Below are 18,746 nucleotides of genomic sequence, written 5' to 3' on the forward strand. Positions count from 1 at the left end.
AATGACCAACAAGCACTGAAAAATACTCAACATCATCAGTCATTAGGGAAACGTAAATCAAAACCACAATGCGATACCACTTCATACCCACCAGGATGGCCACAATTTTAAAAATGGAAAATAGCAATTGTTGAGGATATGGAGAAACTGGAATTGTGAATTGCTGGTGGGAATGTAAAACCGCTTTGAAAAACAGTTTGGTGGTTTCTCAAAAAACTAAGCACAGAATCACCAAATAATCCAACAATTCTATTCTTAGGTAAATATCTAGGTAAATGTCCAAAAGAATAAAAAATGGGTGCTCTGACAAATACATGTGTACTTATATCCATAGCAGTACTATTCACAAGAGTCAAAATGTGGGAACAACCCAAATGTTCATCAATGGACGAATGGATAAATAAATTTATACAGATAGATAATATTATTCAGTCATAAAAAGGAATTAAGTACTGATATATGCTACAACATGGATGAACTTTGGAAACATTATACTAAATGGAAAAAGCCAGACACAAAAGGTCATACATTGTATGATTCCATTCATACGAAATACCTAGAATAGGTAAAACCATAGAGACAGAAAGCATATTGTTGGTTGCCAGGCGCTGGGGGATAAACTGTTTAATAGGTACTAAGTTTCCCTTTGGACAGATGAAATGTTTTGAAATTAGATAGAGGTGGTAGTTGCACAACAATGTGAATATGCTAAATGCCAGTGACTTAGTTGCTTAAAATGGTTCATTTTATGTTATGTTATTATTTTTCACAATTAAAAAAAAGTGAATTAGGGGTGGAGATAGGAGTGATGGCAGATGCCAGGAAGAAAGTACCCCAGACAGTTCTACCTCTAGACCCAGAGGCCATCTCCGAGCTTGAGAAGGGCACGGAGCACTGTGAGAGTCCATTTCTTCCATTTTACAGATGAGAAAGGCAAGCCCAGAGATGGCAAGGACTCTCTGAAGGCCCCAAAATGCATGAGAAGCATTCTGAAGTCAAAGCTGGCTGTAGAACTCAGAGCTGGCACTGCACCATGGTGCCATATGGCCTCTGCTGGCCGTGGTGGGCTGGAGGGGGCCCATGACCGTGGTAAGATGAGTGAAGTCTCAGCTCACGATGGCCTTCCATCCTGAGCTCGCAAAAGGGACAAAGTCATCAACCAATCGGCCTTCCGGGCTCATCCACACCAAAGACTTTGTTTTGGATGAGTCAACCCCGATCTTGCTCCTTGAGAGTCAGCCTCTCCGTGAGTGCAGTTGACAAGTTTAAGAGGAAAACTCATTAGCCAGCTGTTCTATTTCTGCCCATAACCTGCACCCCTGGGCTGAGGTCATCAGTTTCCCCCAAGGGCCATGGGAGGAAGGCAAATGTCCTAGAATTAGAGCATTCACTGATCCCCCCTATGGGACCCAGGAGCATCCAGTCAGGCCCAGGATAGCAAGGCCAGCTGAGCCACGGGAGCCCTGAGGGGCTGTTTTCTTTTTTAAGGTTTTGCTGGCTCAGACCTGTTGGGCAGGTATAAAAGGGAATGGCCAGCTCTGCTGCGCACCCAGTGTCTCCCAGTGTGGTCTCAGGTGGGTACCATAGGGGATGCTGGGCATGATGGGAACTGGGGAGGGGGTTTGTGGAGGAGCCACCTGAGGAAAGTAGATGCAATGATGAGAGGTGGGCAAGGGGGAGCAGGCGGGGAGCACTTCTTGAACACCCAGGGGCTGCAGAGCGGGCATCTCATTCAATGTTCCAAGGGACCTCAACCTGCAGGACTCCATTCCTCAGTGAGACAGGAGCAGCTGGGAGTCAAACCCAGATCAGCCCTGCTTCTCTGCCCCCCCACCTTCCACCAGGGGATGGAGGGGGTGCTGGATTCCTGCTGGCTTCCATGCCACCCTGCATTTCCTGTACTTTGTAATGCATCTCTTCCACCTGAGGGCTCTGTTAGCTTCTGCATTTCAGGAGCTGAACTTTTCATGTGTTTTCTGGTTCGTGATTGTTTTTAAATGGGTCTTGGTTATCAAAGATGCCTGGAAAGAGCTGTTTTCTGAGGGTACAGGAGTGATTTGGATGCAGCAGACCTTTGCGTCGGGTTCATAACTGAGAAGGAGGCTGGTAGCCACTGAGAGGGGTGGGAGCTGGTGTCAGAGGCCGGTACAGCACTTGGGGCAGTGCCTGGTCCCAGGGAGCTGTGTCCCCAGGCCACCAGGCCAGGACAATAGCAATGACACCTCAGCTTGTGGTTCACAGCAAAACCACCATTAAAAAAATACAAGCAGCCTGAGTGGAATAAACAAAGAAGAATTGCTGGCTCTTCCTCCCCCGTTAGAACAATTAAAAAGGAACCCAGCCCTCCCAAGCAGTTGTTTTGTTTTAATGACAAGTCTAACGCATTTTAATCTGACCTAGCCGATACTTGCACTTTCTTCTTGTGAAGGTTTTGGTCTCATTTCTCTGGTGACTTCCATCTATGTTCAACAGAACCAGGGAAATGAGACAGCAAAAAGACAATGCAACTGACCCGGCAGTAACAACAGGAAGTTTATGTGGAGCAAACCTCTCTTCCATAAAGGGCATGGGGGAGGCCCAACGAGGCCACTGAGCTGCCAAGGTGACTTGCGGCAGAGCTGAGTGAGACTCAAGTCTCCTGGATGCTGAATGAAGGCTGCTCCAAGCTATGGGCAGAAACCAGGGACTCCCAGTCTAGTGCTCCTCAGTGACAGGACTCAGGAGGGAGTAGGCAAGGTCCCTGCCCTGGACTCCAGGATCTTTAGTGGGAGAACAATCCCATCGTGATTTTTACTGCCTTTCACTGAAATGTACCATTCCTCCTCTTTTTAACATAGGCAACAAATCACAGTCGTATTTGCAGTAACTGTGACTTGGTCAGCAACGGCAGTCACCGATATTTTTGTATCATATTACAATCATGGCAGAGAGCTCAAAGATTCTTAATTCTCACTGTTGCTTCAAAACAGTGGATATTAATCCCGCAGTTAGGCTGTGTTATTTGATGTGTTCATAAAGAAGCACATGTATTACCATGTCATACGTGCTTAATATTTTGTTAATTATATTTTAATGTCATTTGTTTTCTTGGTGACTCCATGTACTTTATTACCTGAAGTTAAAACATTTTGTCCAATGGGACTCCAGATACCACCAGATGGCACAGGACCCCCACTATCTTCCTCCAGTTTGTAATTTCTACGAAATGGACCAGCTCTGGTGTTGGGTCCAGCCAGAACTCTCTAAGCCGGACACCACAAGGTGATGAGACGAGAAGAAAGTGTCGGGCCTTGCCTCCGACGGCATGTCTGTCCTGGCTCGGCCTCTTTTGGAAACACCAGGGCCCCTCTCAGGAAAAGCTGGAGCTCTCCAGAGGACAGCTCATACAGCGGGGGCCTAGGAGCACGGTATGGAGACCCTGCATCTCCAGCTGGCTTATTTAAAGGTGAAGGCTGGACTCTTGGCCTCAAGAACAGCACTGCTGGGAAAGGGACTCAGAATAACACCCTCCCAAACCTTCAAGAAGATCTTCACTCCCACTCCCAAAACAAACAGGGATGCCCCTGACTTCTTTCTTTGCTCTCATGAGTCCCCAGTTCTCTTCCTTCCTGGTGGTTTGGTGAAATTGTCTGGGTTTGGAAACCAAGAGGCTCAGGCTTGACCCCAGGCTGGCCTTGTCTTATTCTAGGTTATTGGGGCCTAATGGCATCCAAAGTGACGTGGGAGAAGCAACCCCCTGCCTGTCCAGGGACATTTGCCCCAGCCCACGCATCAGTCCTGGCAAACTGTTCTTGCTTTCCCCTACAGCACCCAGGGAAGTTCTGGTTCCCGCCTCGTGCTCCTTCCTGTGCCTCCCTCAGCCCAGCCACAATGCCCGGTGGGTATAAAGGTGAATGTGGGGATGATGTGGACCCCATGCCCTTCCTGGCACCTCCCGAAAAGGAGAGGATCGAAGCCATGAACAAGCCTTATGACATCAAGAGGTCTTGCTGGGTCAAAGACGAGAAGGAGGGCTTTGTCGCTGGGGAGATCCAATCTGAACAGGGAGACCAAGTCACCGTGAAGACAGTCACCAACCAGGTAAGTGGGGAATAATCTCCAGGATGAAACTGAGCTTTGGGAGTAGCCGATACCCAGGCTCTGCTGTCCATGCTTCTGCTCAAGCGGCCGAAAGAGCAGGTGCCTCTGAGTCCTGTGTGCTGGGTTCAAGTTCAATGACAGTCAAGCTGTGTGTCCCTGAGAAAGACACTTCCCCTCTCCAAGCTTTGGGTTTCTCACAATACAGATTCCAACGTCGTAAGACATATGAAAGTAGTTTGCGTGCTCTCAAATAGTACATGTATGTAAAAGATTACCGTGAGAGTTACTCATCTTTAAAGTCCCAAGCAGCTCTCATGTGGAATCTATTTTCTAAGAATGAGACTGAGAATCCCACCCGTCAGCAGTTGCACTAGGTGCCCATGATGGCACGAGGAATGAGACCAGGCCTGGAGTACCCTGGCAAATCTGGGTGAGCTCTTCAGCTGCATAAGGAACCGATGGTGGGTCCGGAGCCCCTTGCTGCATGGCAGTGGTGTGCTGGGCTGGCTTGTCCTGGCTTGTGAGGACACACATTAAACCCTCAGGAGCTTTGTAGCCAGTTGTTAATCCCCTGGCAGCTTGATGTCAGCCATGGTGGAAGTATTTACACCACGGGAATTGACAAATGGCACAAATCAGGGATTTTTTCTACTCCATACAGATGGTTTACCAGCACACCACTCTCTCTGCTAGTCCACACTGTCTGACTGTGAGGGATGACTTGAGACAGTGGGTAGAAATTTTGGTTTCTTAAACCCCTATCCTGTGACAGACTCCTGGTGAGGCACTGGATGGACATTTTATTCAATCCTTTCAATAATCTCATGTCATAGGAGTAGGACTTACTGACCCTGTTTTGCAGTAGGATCAGGAGATTTAGGTACCTTGCCCATAGTCACAATGATGAACTTGGATTTGAACCTGGCTGTGTCTGGCTCAAACACGCATGCCCCCTCTACGTCACCATGCCTTCTGTCGGGCTGCAAAGGAGGAGTGTGAGGTCAATCCTGGTTAATTTCATGAATAAGAGAACTCAGAGACCTTCCATGATCAGGACTGGCAACCGCTGAGCTTTACTTTGCATAACCCCGCACACTGCTAGGGAACTGGCGGGAGAGAGATGAGGCCGTAGTTGGTTTAAGGTGAGTTTGAACACAAAAGTCAAGCTGAATTCTCAGGGGAAGCATACTTTTCAGAAGGGTGGAGCATTACAGTGTTGCAAGGAATCATGGGCGGGGGTGGAGCCCTAGAGGCCCCATTTGGATGCAATTTAAGGACAAAATGAACTACCATGAACGTCCTCAACAGACACACCATCCAGCCAGGTTGGGGACAGAGAAGCCTGACTCACCTGGCTCCTCAGATAAGGGCAAAGGCCTCCATTCCTCTACTGGAGCTGAGAGACAAGTGCTGGCTTATGGGCGAAGCCCAGAGAAATGGACTCTGAATAAAACCCAGCTTCATTTACTAGGAGTGTGGTGACCATTACTGGGTGGATTTTCCAGAACTGTGAAGGCTTCAAATTATCTGCCTATTGGACTCATAAATTACTGAAAGTCCCAGAAATCCCAGTATGTGTTCAAGCCTCCCATCTCAGGCTGCAGGCAGCTCAGAGATATTTGTTTTCTGGATCACACATCTTGAGCTTTGGTCCCAGATGATGAGTTGGTGCTAATTTACATTTACAGATGAAAAATTGGAGTACAAAGGGAGGACAGGACTTGCCTGCTGTACACAGGAGCTCTGGACTCTTAATACTGTACTATTTTCACCCTGATACATCTTCTGCCTAATACACATTATTGTCTTTTTCTTTGTCTTGTTTGTTTGCTTGCTTTCAATTTTATCCTTCAAGGTGGTTTGGTGGGAGCAGAGGAATTTTATTTTATTTTTTATTTTTTTAGTGAAAACATTCAGTGCTATTTAGAAACCACCACTAATTCCCAAGGCAGAGAACCAAGAGTCACGTCTCTGTACAGTGTCCCTGGGATCAGTGAGAAAGCTCTGATCAGCGACCAGCACAGACTTTTTGGGAAGATAAGCATGGGCCAGAAGTGCTCTGAATGTAGGGAGGGAGCTTCATAGATCACAAGGAATTTTTCCATGGCTCCACTTAAGTTCATATTATTCTCCCCGAAACCAGCCACGGGTGCTATTGTCACCCCTACTTCAGAGGGGAGGCGATTAGGGTTCACATGCCTCGGAAGTCCTTCTGCATCCCAAGTCTCACAATGGGACATGCTGGACCAGGAGGTGGGCCCACTGGATACCTGATTCCAGCTCCTTCCAGGACACCAGATTGTGTGTGGCCACCTGTGCCAGATGCTGCTGTGGCTGCCACGGCACTGTTTCCTAACTCATGTGCTACTGTGTCTTGACATCTCTACCCAGACTCTCACCATGAAGAGGGATGATATCCAGCAGATGAACCCACCCAAATTCTACCAGGCCAGCGACATGGCGGACATGACCTTCTTGAATGAGGCCAGTGTCCTGGACAATCTGCGCCAGCGCTACACCAACATGAGGATCTATGTGAGTGCCGGGGCTGGGGCACGGGGCGCTGCAGATATTCTGCCCTCCTCCTGACGGGAGGGGGCAGCTACTCTCCCTTCCCCAGCAACCAGTGCACGTTATGACAAAGAAGGGCACAGGAATCATGTTTTTGACATGTTAGAACTCCCACTCCAAGCTTCAACATCTCAGGGATGCACCATTTCCACAGGCAGCTGAAGTACATTTGCTGAAGCTGTCACCCAGAAGTCTTCCTCCCCAACCTGCCCTGCAAACTCTGCAATCGAAACATCATTTTCCTCCTAGTGATTTCATATGGCTTGACTAGAAGTCCCTCCCTGTCCATCCATCCATCTATCCATCCATTCATTGACCTTTTCTTCCTTCCTTCTTTCCTTCCTTCTTTCCTTCCTCTTTTTTTCTTTATTCCTTCCTTGTATCCATCCATCCAACCATTCATTCAACAGACATTGAGCAGTATTCAAGGATGAGCAAAAGGGGTTGCCATCAGTCCCTTGACTGTCTTGGAAATCCTAAGACAGAAGTATAATTTCCTGAAGGTGCTCATGGCTACACTCAACATGGGATGTAAGGAACTTTGGGTGTTTGCCTCTCTAGATGTCTTAACTATAACAGAAAGATGCTTATCTGGCAGGAATAGGTGAGGTAGGGCCTGACTTCAAGGTCAGGGGTGGCTGGAGATTCTTCTGACAGCCAAGAGGGCTGCTGCCTGCTTACTCCCCTCAACCTAGGTCAGCACTACTTTAGATGCAGGTTCAGGCCCCCAGCAATACCACAGCCCCAGGTGGTGCTGGAAGAACTTGGGGATATTTGCTGGGCTGGAACATCTTAAGGATACTTGCTGGGCCTAGAGGCTAGTGGGGACATCACTGGACCTCAGGTCTGGGAAGATCCACATTCGCCCCTGGCTGAGCCTGGAGCTTGGACTAAGAACATCTGTGTGGGTTCGAGGGCCAAGCTCAGGACTGGGGCTTACTCGGGGCCACTCTGAAGCCAAGCCCTTGCTCCCCATGAGTGGCCACACCCTGTCTTTGGGCTAAGGGACTGCAGGGCCCAAGGCATGGAGTCTCCTCTTACAGCACTTTGATTGCTGGTTGAATGACTGACAGGCAGGGGCTGCTCCACAGCCCCACCTGTTTCTCTCTCATGTCTCTCCTGCAAGGGTTGGGGGAGTGGAGTGCCTCGCCTTTTCATTCTGACCCAAACAGGGACATAACTGGCTTCCAGGCTGCTGTCTGCCCCGGCCCTCACCCTCACTAGAGGGGAGGAGTGATTCAATGGCTGGAGTCCCAGGATGAGGGACTGTGCCTCATGCTATCAGCCCTTTATATAAGAGCCCTTTAAAAACTCAGCATATCGCAGCCATGCTAAGGAGAAGCGGGGGGTGGGGGGGGCGCATTCCCACGTGGTCCAAGGTGGAAGGTTTTATAGTGGAATTGAAAAAAGGCGCAGAGTGGGAGTGACAGGTCAAAGTGAGCATCCACCAAGGAGAAGGGAAAGTTTGGGACCCGTGGATGGGGACCCATGGATTTGGCTCCTGCCCTCCCTTATTCTCCCCTCAGATAATTTCTTTTACTACCTTGTTGGTTATTCTGGTGTGTGTTTTTTTAGTGGGTCAATTTCCTTACAAAATTGATTTGGGATGAAAAGAGAAGCTGGTGTCTCTTCTTAAGAGTAAATCCAACCCAGCTGCCCAAGAAGTAGGAGCTTGCATCCCCACAGTGAGGGCTCCGCAGCTGTAAAAACAGCCCCAGAAATCTCGCCATGAACTCTCATGGAAAATCTCCCAGATACATTAAGAGGGAAAACCCAGACATAAAACAGTATTATAAAATACTATCTGCAGTTGTAAAAACAAGGTGGGACATAAGAATGTGCCTCTGGATTTGTTTGTGTGTGCATCAAAAGCTGTGCAAGTGGGTGTTAGAAAGTAACACATTACTTACCTGTGGGAAGAGGGGGTGGGCACGAGCAGGTGGGGGGACTTCTTGCTGCATAGTTGTCCATACAGTGACCATGTCAAACAGAAAATGAAACCAATATATATAAAAGGGAAGACATGTTTTGCTACTGAATAAAGACTCAGACATAGATTTTTGCCCCCAGAGAGCACACCACCGCATCTCTCCAGCTGGCAGTGACCTACAGCCAGGCTGCTCTGTCACAGGCTGGGGCCCGGAAGGAAGGGGGCAGCAGGAGAAAGGGCCAACTAACCATCTTCCTTCTCTCTCACCAGACCTACTCGGGGTTGTTCTGTGTGACCGTCAACCCCTATAGGTGGCTGCCCATTTACGGGGCCCGAGTGGCCAATATGTACAAAGGCAAGAAGCGCACAGAGATGCCGCCCCACCTCTTCTCCATCTCAGACAATGCCTACCACGACATGCTGATGGGTGCGTGGGGTGGGGCCTGCGGGGGCTCTCGTGGAGGGTGACAGACATTCCTTTGCCACTGTAGTTCCAAATGCATTAGAACTGCACGCTACCCAATCCCAACCCTGATCCCACACCACCTGTGGAAGTTCTTTGCTAAATGTTGATATTCATACACACTGACGTGATATTAATACACATTAGTGTACCAGGCACTTGCTAAGTACCAGCCCCGCCTCACGGCCTATCTCATTTAAGCGTCACACAAAGCAGGATGCTAAGTAGCTTGCCCAGAACTCAGATCATTCCCTGTGTGATCTCTGCTATACAGTAGAGGCCCCATGAAGTGACTTTTATTACCATTTCTCTTTATTTCGCTGATGACTGGGCAGCTTTATGGGATGGGGCCGTTAGGCACCAGGTGGCTGGTCAATTCTCGGCGCTTCCTCAAGGATGTGCGCTGCAGAGCCAGGCATACCACCAGGGATGCCTCAGGATCCTGAGTGTTTGGACAACCCTGGATGCGCTGGCCACTCTCCAAGTTGGGTGGGATGCAGGGAGAAGCAGACTATCTGGTGAGGGTGATGTGAAATGTCTAGTTTCTAAGTGTTTCCTAATTACACCTTCCGGTTGCTGTTTTCTTCCCTGCAGACCGTGAAAATCAGTCTATGCTAATCACGTAAGTGTCCCTTTGTCCCTCGGTCTATATACATATAATTAGGTCTGTATCTTACACATGTACAGAAGCCTCCTTAAATTAATTGGTGGGTCTTTATATGGAAATCTGCAGGCAGCAACAGGGCTTAGCAGGACGAGTAAGTCTGCACCTGCTAAACCAAGGGGAGCCTCTGTGTCCCAACCCCCCCAAACTGTCTGTCCCCATTGAAGGGGGAAATGTGACCATGCTCAGCCTGAACTTTTTATTCCTTGACTTCTCTGCGGCTGCTCCACAGTTCCTGTTTCACTTGTCTGCTCCCGTTTTCCACCCACAGTGGAGAATCTGGTGCTGGCAAGACTGAGAACACAAAGAAGGTCATCCAGTACTTTGCCAATATTGGAGGAACTGGCAAACAGTCCACGGATGGAAAAGTAAGGCCGACTGGGCAGGCTCAGGGTCTGCCATCCATCCCCAGCCTGCCCTGTCTTCGGGCTCACCCAGCAGCGACCGTGTGACCCACAGCTGCTCTGTGGGTTAGGGACATTTTCTAGATAAGAAGACTGAGGCTTAGAGAGAAGCAATTTGGATGAGGTCACACAGGGAGAAGGTGGCTGCAAACCTGCATCTCCTCCCACCGGATGGACTCTGCGGCCTCAGACTGCATCTTACACGCAGGCCCTGGTGGCTCTGGGGCACAAGTAGCATTAGCTGGGCTATTGGCCTCAGTGAAAAGCCCACAAAGAAATGGAGGGTTGGAAGAGAGATCAGGGATGCCCAGGGAAGTGTGTTTGGCTCGCTCAGGGGTCTCTCCATGAAGATGAAGGGAGGAAAGAACAGCTAAGAATCAAGGCCTATCACCTGCCAAGTGCCTCTCCAATGTCAGGGGCTGTAGGCAGACACTCCTCAGACAGTGACCCTCCTTCCAGGTCCCCTCCAGCCCCGATTTCCTAGCCTCCCCCAGGCTGTTCCCTTCCTCGTTCCTGGCACATAAGCCACTGTCATTGGAAACCCCTGGGTCCCCAGGCAGTAAGCAACAGGCTACCTCACCTTGTGTTTCTTTCTGGGGCAGGGGTCCCTGGAGGATCAAATCATCCAGGCGAACCCTGTGCTGGAGGCTTTTGGGAATGCCAAGACCACCAGGAACAACAACTCCTCTCGCTTCGTAAGTATGAGCCGCAGCAATGGTGGGCCCTGGGGGTGGGTGGGGACAACTATCCTCACCCCTACCCAGGTAAGGTAGCTGGGGCTGGTTTAAACATGCCCATGGGATTAGGCAAGTGATGGCGTCTCCTTCCCAGAGATTTATTTCAGTCAGGGTCTATATCAAACAGAGCCCACATCAGTATTTAAATCAAGGAGTTTGAACACAGGAACTTAGGAACGCAGTGATGGAGAGGCTGAGAAATCAGACAGGGGAGCCAGAGAGTTGCAATGGTTGGGAGCTGTGGGTGCCCTCCCCAATCCTACAGGCTATGCCACAGACCCTAGATTGGGTTCCAAGATCCATCCACCTCCTCTGCCCATCTGCACAGGACATCCACGACTCCGCACACAGCCACGTCTGACCCCATTACACTCCCCGAAGAGCCCTCCAAATTCAGGGGGCCGTCAATGAGTGACCTCCGCCAAACTGGGGCCAAGTGCTGCTCCAGAATTACATATGTCCTTCCTCACCACCCTGCCCTCTCCTCCCTGCTCAGGGCAAGTTTATCCGGATCCACTTCGGAACGACAGGCAAACTGGCTGGAGCTGACATCGAGAGCTGTGAGTCAGGCCCTTGCAAAGTGTTCTTCCTGGCAGGACCAGCCCCACAGTGTGTGGGCCCAGTGGAAAATGAAAATTAGGGGTCCCTGGTTCAAAAAATATTAAGAGTTTCAAAACAGCAACAGAGGGACATTAAACCACATGTGGGGCCCTTCTGAACACAGCCCTGTCTCACACCCAACTTGTCCCCCTCCATCAGCAGTCAGGCCCCCTCGAGCTGTGTATCTGGGGGGAGGGAAGAATGAATCCATGACCAGTTATGGCACTGGGTTTTATGGAGAGAGGAGCCCTGCTTTCCATGGAACCTTGCACTGTAGGCAGAACGCACTGAACTTACGGGCAGTTTTGCTCATTCTTTTCCAGATCTCTTAGAGAAATCTCGTGTCATCTCACAGCAAGCAGCTGAGAGGGGCTACCACATTTTCTACCAGATTCTCTCTAACAAGAAGCCTGAGCTTGTTGGTAAAGATCTTTATGTCTGTCTGCCTGCCCCTTAACTTGCTTTTCCTCTTTTTTCAATAACAAAAAAATTCACGTATGCAGAAGATCTGTGGTTCTGCATGAATCCCTTTAGAGTTATGTGAGTAGGTTACAGGGACCTTTCTCAAAGTTCTACTTGCATCTCATCTTCACAACAGCCTTATGAGGCTTAACACACTGTTGGCCCATTTCACAGATGGGGCTCTGGGATGGCTGAGACATTGACCTGGGATATGGGGCTTTAGCTCCCTTCCCCCACCGTGTCTTGGTCCTGCCGCCTCTGGGCCTGATGTTCAGAGAGCAGGAGAGAGGTCAGCCCAGGACCACAGTTGGCCCTGCCAGTGCTTGCATGTGAAATAACAGCTCTGGAGGGGCCTCTGTGTCCCTCTGGAGGGACACAGCTCACACTGAGTGTACAGCTCGGTGAGCAGAGTGCACTCATCCACTCAGCTGGATGCCCTTGTGCAAGCACCAACATGTTCAACTGTCCGTGGAAGACTCTGCTCAGGATGTAAGATGAGGGGAAGGGATGGAGACTCAATCGTCCATATGCACACCTTGACCCAGCCAGAGACTAGGGCATTGGACACCACCCCCACTTACAGGAGGGCTTTATTTGTGTTTGACACAGTGTGCTTTTAATTAATGAATGCCATTTTGAAATGAAGAGACTTCATATAAAAACCCAATTTCCTAGTTTCTCTGGAGTAGCAGAAGACCTAGTAGCTATGGGCCTGCTCTCCCATATAGCACAAATCAGGGCAGCTGAATGGTAGTGGCCCCTTTGGATGAATGTCAGGCTCTCCTGTTTGCCACACACCCCAACAAGCCCTATTGCATCTCTGTAGCAGAATGGCAGCTTCCATTTACCTTCCTTCTTGAGTGTAGTCTTTCTCGATAATAGAGACGAAAGGAAATGAAATTATTTCTTGCACCCATGTCTCTTCCAAAAGTGAAAAAACAAAGACAGACCAAGAGTGACACACATTTGAAGGAAAAAAAAATGTGAGCATATTTCTTTGTGAAAGCAACAACATCCCATGTGTATTATATGCAAGTGATTGTTATTGCTCACTGCAATCATGTGTTACCTTCTTCCTTAGAGTCTGACCTGCTCTTTATAGGAGGGAGGAAGGAGAAAGATATGAATTTATTTATTCCAAAAATATCTATTGAGTGCCTGCTAGGTGCCAGGTACTGAGCCAAGTGACAGAGGACACAACCAAGCCCCTGAGACACTCTTGCCACTCTAAGGCTCCTTGTGTGACCCTGTGCAAGTCCTTGCATGACTTTGGGTGATCCTAGAGGAAAGGGACCATGTCTTATTCAGTCTGGAACCCCCACGATGCCCACCATCATGGCTGGCACGTGAGAGGCATTTAGAGATACTGGTTTAAAATGAAAGAAGAAAGACATGTGTCACCCAGCTGTTAATCCACTTTCCTGCTCTCGGCAGAGAGTTTGCTGCTCGTCCCCAACCCCAAGGAGTACTATTGGGTGAGCCAGGGCGTCACGATGGTGGATAACATGGACGACGGGGAGGAGCTGCAGATCACAGACGTAAGTGGGTGGGTGTGGCTGGTGAACCACAGGGAGAGCCAAGACAGAAACTTTGGAGCCCTGCATGCACTGCCATTAGAATTGGGATGGGGGTCCCACCAAAGCTGTCAGGCAAGAACCCAAATTCTTCCCTGAGATTTCTGGGGCTGCAGTTGGCATTTCTCCCCAGCCTGTCGTACCAAGTTGATTTTGTCTTTGCAGAGCTAAGGGACTCCAAAGGGACTTAAGGGAGTTGTGTACTGCACACATTTGTTTCCTTCTCCAATCCAGCTAGACGTTCCCACTGCGCCCTCTCTTTCTCCTGCCCTTACGGCACGGAGCACCTGTGACTTCTGTTAGGAGTATTTGTGTAATCTCTCCTCTTTGACAGCACAAGTGATTCCTGATGCATCTTTGCCTTCCTCTTCCCAATACCTAGCATGAAGCCCGAACAATAATAATGATGGTACTAATAATAGTATTTCCCACTTATTATTATGTGTCAAGTACTGGGCCAAGCATTTAGACATCATTCTGATTTATCCATATGACCACCTACTATCCCCATTTTGCAGATGACTAAACAGGGGCCAGAGAGATTAAACAAATGCAACGACTATATTGCAGAGCATGTGGTCTGGGCTCCTTGGCCCACTGGTGCCACCCCCTAGTGGCAGTGCCCTGGCCTCCACTCTGGAATGAGAAGCCAGGAGGTTCTCAGCTTTCTCTTTCTTGCGACCTTGCAGGTTGCCTTTGACGTGCTGGGCTTCACTGCCGAAGAGAAGATTGGTGTTTATAAGCTGACTGGGGGCATCATGCACTTTGGCAACATGAAGTTCAAGCAGAAGCCCAGAGAGGAGCAGGCTGAAGTGGACACCACTGAGGGTGGGTGTTGGGCCAGGGCCGTTCAGGGAGGAGGAAGTCCGTGGCAGGGTTTCCCTGCTTTCCAAGTCTTCATGCACATTTCAGAGACATGTTATAAACCAAGAATGTTCCTTGCATGTCCAAAGATCGATTTTCTCAGACAGACACGACCGAGAGTCAGGGATATGATTTTGTTTTCTATATTCTGCTTTGCCACTTGACCTTGAGCAAGGGTGGAAACCACCTCAGACCTCTGTGTTCTCACTGGCGACCTGGGGTCTCCACCTCTCTCCCCTCACTCCCTTCCCCATGACAATAGACTGTGCGAGGTTTCCCCTGGTCAGGGCGCCATCTTTCTTTCACTCACCTGCTTTTTCCGTCCCTGCTCAGTGGCTGACAAAGTCTCCCATCTCATGGGTCTCAATTCCGGGGAACTCCAGAAGGGCATCACCAGGCCCCGGGTCAAAGTCGGCAATGAGTTTGTGCAAAAGGGCCAGAACATGGAGCAGTGCAACAACTCCATTGGGGCTCTGGGCAAGGCTGTCTACGACAAGATGTTCAAGTGGCTGGTGGTCAGAATCAACAAGACGCTGGACACCAAGATGCAGAGGCAGTTCTTCATCGGAGTGCTGGACATTGCGGGCTTCGAGATCTTTGAGGTAAGCCTGGCCTGGCCTTCCGTTTCTACTCTGGCTGGTCATCCTCCTCTCTTTCCACCATGGTTTTCTGGTTTCTCACCTTGGACCTGGGTCGGGCCAACCTCAGTTTGCTCCTGGGTCTCTGACTCCAGAAAGTTCTATCTTCATTAGTATAATTCCTAGTCATAAAGAATGATGATGGATAGAATTAGTGGTGTGCTGGAGCCAGCCTGTACTGGCTCATAAGAGCTGATTGTTACATTTTCTGGAATTTTGTGAGCCAGTTGACATCATATTGATATATGGTCATGGTGTGAATATTTACATCATGGAAATTGGCCAATACTACAAATCAGTCTTCTTCTTCTCCTTCTCCTTCTCCTTTTCCTTCTCCTTAGCGAGAGAGAGTTGATTTAGCAGCTCAACAGCTTCCCACTCTTGCCCGCACAAATGAGACTCAGTTTTCATCACAAGACTAATGTTTTGGGTCAGGAAGGTTTTACCTTTATAATTGGAAGAAGCATAATTAGGAGTTAGTAGACTGGTTCTGGGCTGAGGTTGGCCACCAACCAGTTGTGTGACCTTTGGAAAGTGGCTATCCCTCTCTGAGCCTCAGTTTTCTCAACTCCAAAACGAGCAGGCTGAAGGGGATGACCTCCAAGGTCCATTTCAACTCTGCTATCCTGTTATTCTAATGGTCTACTAGCTACAGATGGATTTCTTTTAAATAGCTTAGACCAATTTCTTTCAGGCTCTAAAAGGCTAATTTGGCTGCTGTCTACAATAGAATCACTTAATTTCATAGGTGGAAGGAGCCTTGGAGAGTGTTTCCAAACTGTGCTCCCTGGAGCCTGGGCAGCCATTGATAGCCAGCTGTGGTGGGACTAGGGAAGGACAGAAACTCTGTGCCAACAGCAGAGTGTGTACAATGGACAAACAGGGGTCGAATCCCAGCACGGCCATTTCCAAGCTGTGTGCACCTCTGTTTTCCCATCTGTAAAGAGGAACACTAGCCATTCTTGCCTTGTAAAGTTTTTGAGCAGGTGCAGCTTAGCCCAGAGTCTGATGCAGGCATGTGTCCCATGAATGTTGCTCTGTAATTTCAATGTCACCTCTACTTAAACGTATTTTTCAGATGAGGCTTCGGAATGGGGTTTCATTCAGAAAAAGTAATGTCTGACTTAAATAAAGGGGTGTCTTGTAGACCTCTTTATCCTACAGATGAGGATGAGAAAAACTACACAGAGAGCTGTCCAAAGGCAAAACAGGAGTCAGATCCATAAAACGTCTCAAATAATTTCCATCCCCGAAAGAAAATGGTTCTTTCCACAAACATTTCCATTAACCACACACAGCATCGGCGCTGTGTGGTGAGGGTCACGTGCTCAAGCTGCTCTGTCTTTGCAGAGAGAGTAACGGAGAACAGCTTCTCACAGGGCTGATGGGGGCACTGACATGGTGGGCAGCTAAGGCATCGGGGGCAGAGCCTGACACGGGTGACCCTGGGCAGATCTGAGCTCGGCTTATGGCTCATCGCTTGGTCCTGGGCGAGGCACTGTTGGTGTTTGAGCTGAGACCCCTCTGTTTGTCCTCCTACTGCAGTTCAACAGCTTCGAGCAGCTGTGCATCAACTTCACCAACGAAAAGCTGCAGCAATTCTTTAACCACCACATGTTCGTGCTGGAGCAGGAGGAGTACAAGAGGGAGGGCATCGAATGGGTCTTCATAGACTTCGGCCTTGACCTGCAGGCCTGCATCGACCTCCTGGAAAAGGTAACCTGCTTCTCAAAGGAGGGTCTTGGAGAGAGACGGGGGCTGTGACCAGGGCACACCTCAGGAGGGGATGTCACTGGGGTCTGCAGGGAGGCGGCACCTGGATTCAGGGCAGTCAGCAACACTGCTGATGACCTTATGGGCCAGGCCTCTAGCTTCTCTTCAAAACGGTTACAACACTGACGGCCGTGACCATGGTTAGTCGGGCCATTGTATGCCTTACCTCACTGGATCATCACAAGCTACCACACGCCGGGTGCAATTTCTTATAACCATTCCACAGATGGGAACATTGAGGCACAGAGACGGGAAGTCACTTGTTCAAGGTCACATAACCTATGAGTAACAGTCAGGCTCTAAGCCAGGCAACTAATAGTCTCCCCTATCATCATACTATAGGGATGTTTTAGTTCAAGAATAGATATTGTTCGATGAAATGCAGAAAAAGAATAGAAAGAGGACATTAACAGGACAGATGACCAAATTTGAACAAAGTCTGTTCATAGTAATATATCAATGTTCATTGCCTGGATTTCATTGTTGTAGAAGGGTTATATTAACATTTGGAGAAGTTAGATCAAGGGTACTCAGGAACGTTTTGCATTATTTTGGCAAGCCTGAAATTGTATCCAAGTAAAAAGTTTAAAAATAAAAAAAAAGGACATATGTTGTCTCTGAGGCTCATCCTTGGGTCTCTCATAGAGAATTTATCATCCAGATAGCCAGGGATCTCCGATGTGGGCCCAGCCTCACCCTGCCAGGAAACCCAAATCTCCAAAATCAGACTGCATGCGTGATCTGCCCATGCCACGACACCTGCAAATACCTCGCTGTCCAGCTGTCACACAGCCCGGAACATCCTCATGTTTGAGCTTTAAGATTAAGCACGGCTCTCTTCCAAAAGTTTTCTTTGAAAATCCAAACCCTCCATGGGTTGGGGAATATTAAGTCAGTAACAGCATTATATTAGCTCCCCTTTTTTTGTATGAGAATAGACCTAGAACAACATGAGGCCCTTGGGTACCCAGGAATGTCACCGAGGAAGAGGAGCAGATGAAAGAGAATTAAACGCAGAGGTCAGGCGTCATTGTTTTCACCATTTTTCTGAGGGCCAAGCCTGCTGGTACCACTGTTTGGGTGGGATTAATCTATGGGGAGCTATCGGCCCTCTTCAGATTTCAGTCTTCCCTTCTGTTGGACTTGCTGAAGTCTAGCTTCTTTCAAGTCTAAATGGTCGTGACATTCAAAGACCAGACCATGGAGCGCCAGGCACCATACCCAGAGTTCTGCTTCCTGGCCGGTCACATGGGTGTGTGGGCACCCCTCCCACCAACCCCAGGCCAATACCAGGGTGTCCCCTTTGGCATCCTGTGGCCTCCTTTAACACCCTCCGCTCTTCTTCTCTTATAGCCCATGGGTATCTTCTCCATCTTGGAAGAACAGTGCGTCTTCCCCAAGGCCACCGATGCCACATTCAAGGCAGCCCTGTATGACAACCACCTGGGCAAGTCCAGCAACTTCCTCAAACCTAAGGGAGGAGGCAAGGGCAAGGTGCCCGAGGCCCACTTTGAGCTCATCCACTATGCAGGCACTGTGAGTACCACCTTGACACCCTCTGTGGCCACCTGCTGGCTGCTGTTCCATCCTGCTGTGATGGGCCCATCCTGTTACACCGTTTCTGAGGCTTCCTGCCTCCGACTAGTACAGCCATGATTCAACAGCTCATTGAAATGAACTCTGGCTCATACTTTCTCATCACTTCTTCATCTGAGAAATCAAAAGTAATCCATCCAAGGATGCCTGCTAGGGGGCGACAAACAATTTGTACCCTCAGACCTGCTAGGGCCACACCATTGTCTACAGCCCTGAGTTTGACAGCTAAACTTCAATCTTGGTCAGAAAAGACAACACTTGCAAAAAAAAAAAATAAAAAAAAAAAATTCATGAGCCCATTAATTATTCCCCAGGTGATTAACTCATCCCTCTGACAGCTTATGGCTGCCAAAACCAACAAAGTGACGTCTACAGTGGCTTTTTCACTTA

General features: G+C 49.0%; 1 protein-coding gene across 1 annotated transcript in view; it reads left to right on the plus strand.

Moving 5' to 3' along the window:
- Positions 1–1,527: 1,527 nt before the first annotated feature.
- LOC117024825 (myosin-16) overlaps positions 1,528–18,746 on the plus strand; it is a 57,789-nt gene continuing 40,570 nt past the window's right edge. The window contains exons 1-14 of the mRNA XM_033110416.1: positions 1,528–1,574; positions 3,808–4,080; positions 6,472–6,615; positions 8,852–9,008; positions 9,639–9,666; positions 9,980–10,076; positions 10,715–10,807; positions 11,346–11,409; positions 11,773–11,871; positions 13,346–13,449; positions 14,175–14,313; positions 14,683–14,951; positions 16,533–16,703; positions 18,114–18,296. Coding sequence (XP_032966307.1) covers positions 3,871–4,080; positions 6,472–6,615; positions 8,852–9,008; positions 9,639–9,666; positions 9,980–10,076; positions 10,715–10,807; positions 11,346–11,409; positions 11,773–11,871; positions 13,346–13,449; positions 14,175–14,313; positions 14,683–14,951; positions 16,533–16,703; positions 18,114–18,296 — 1,758 coding nt within the window. The 5' untranslated portion in view covers positions 1,528–1,574; positions 3,808–3,870. The remainder of the gene's footprint in view (positions 1,575–3,807; positions 4,081–6,471; positions 6,616–8,851; positions 9,009–9,638; positions 9,667–9,979; positions 10,077–10,714; positions 10,808–11,345; positions 11,410–11,772; positions 11,872–13,345; positions 13,450–14,174; positions 14,314–14,682; positions 14,952–16,532; positions 16,704–18,113; positions 18,297–18,746) is intronic.

This window comes from Rhinolophus ferrumequinum, chromosome 7, assembly GCF_004115265.2.
Source record: "Rhinolophus ferrumequinum isolate MPI-CBG mRhiFer1 chromosome 7, mRhiFer1_v1.p, whole genome shotgun sequence".
NCBI classification, from domain to species: Eukaryota; Metazoa; Chordata; class Mammalia; order Chiroptera; family Rhinolophidae; genus Rhinolophus; species Rhinolophus ferrumequinum.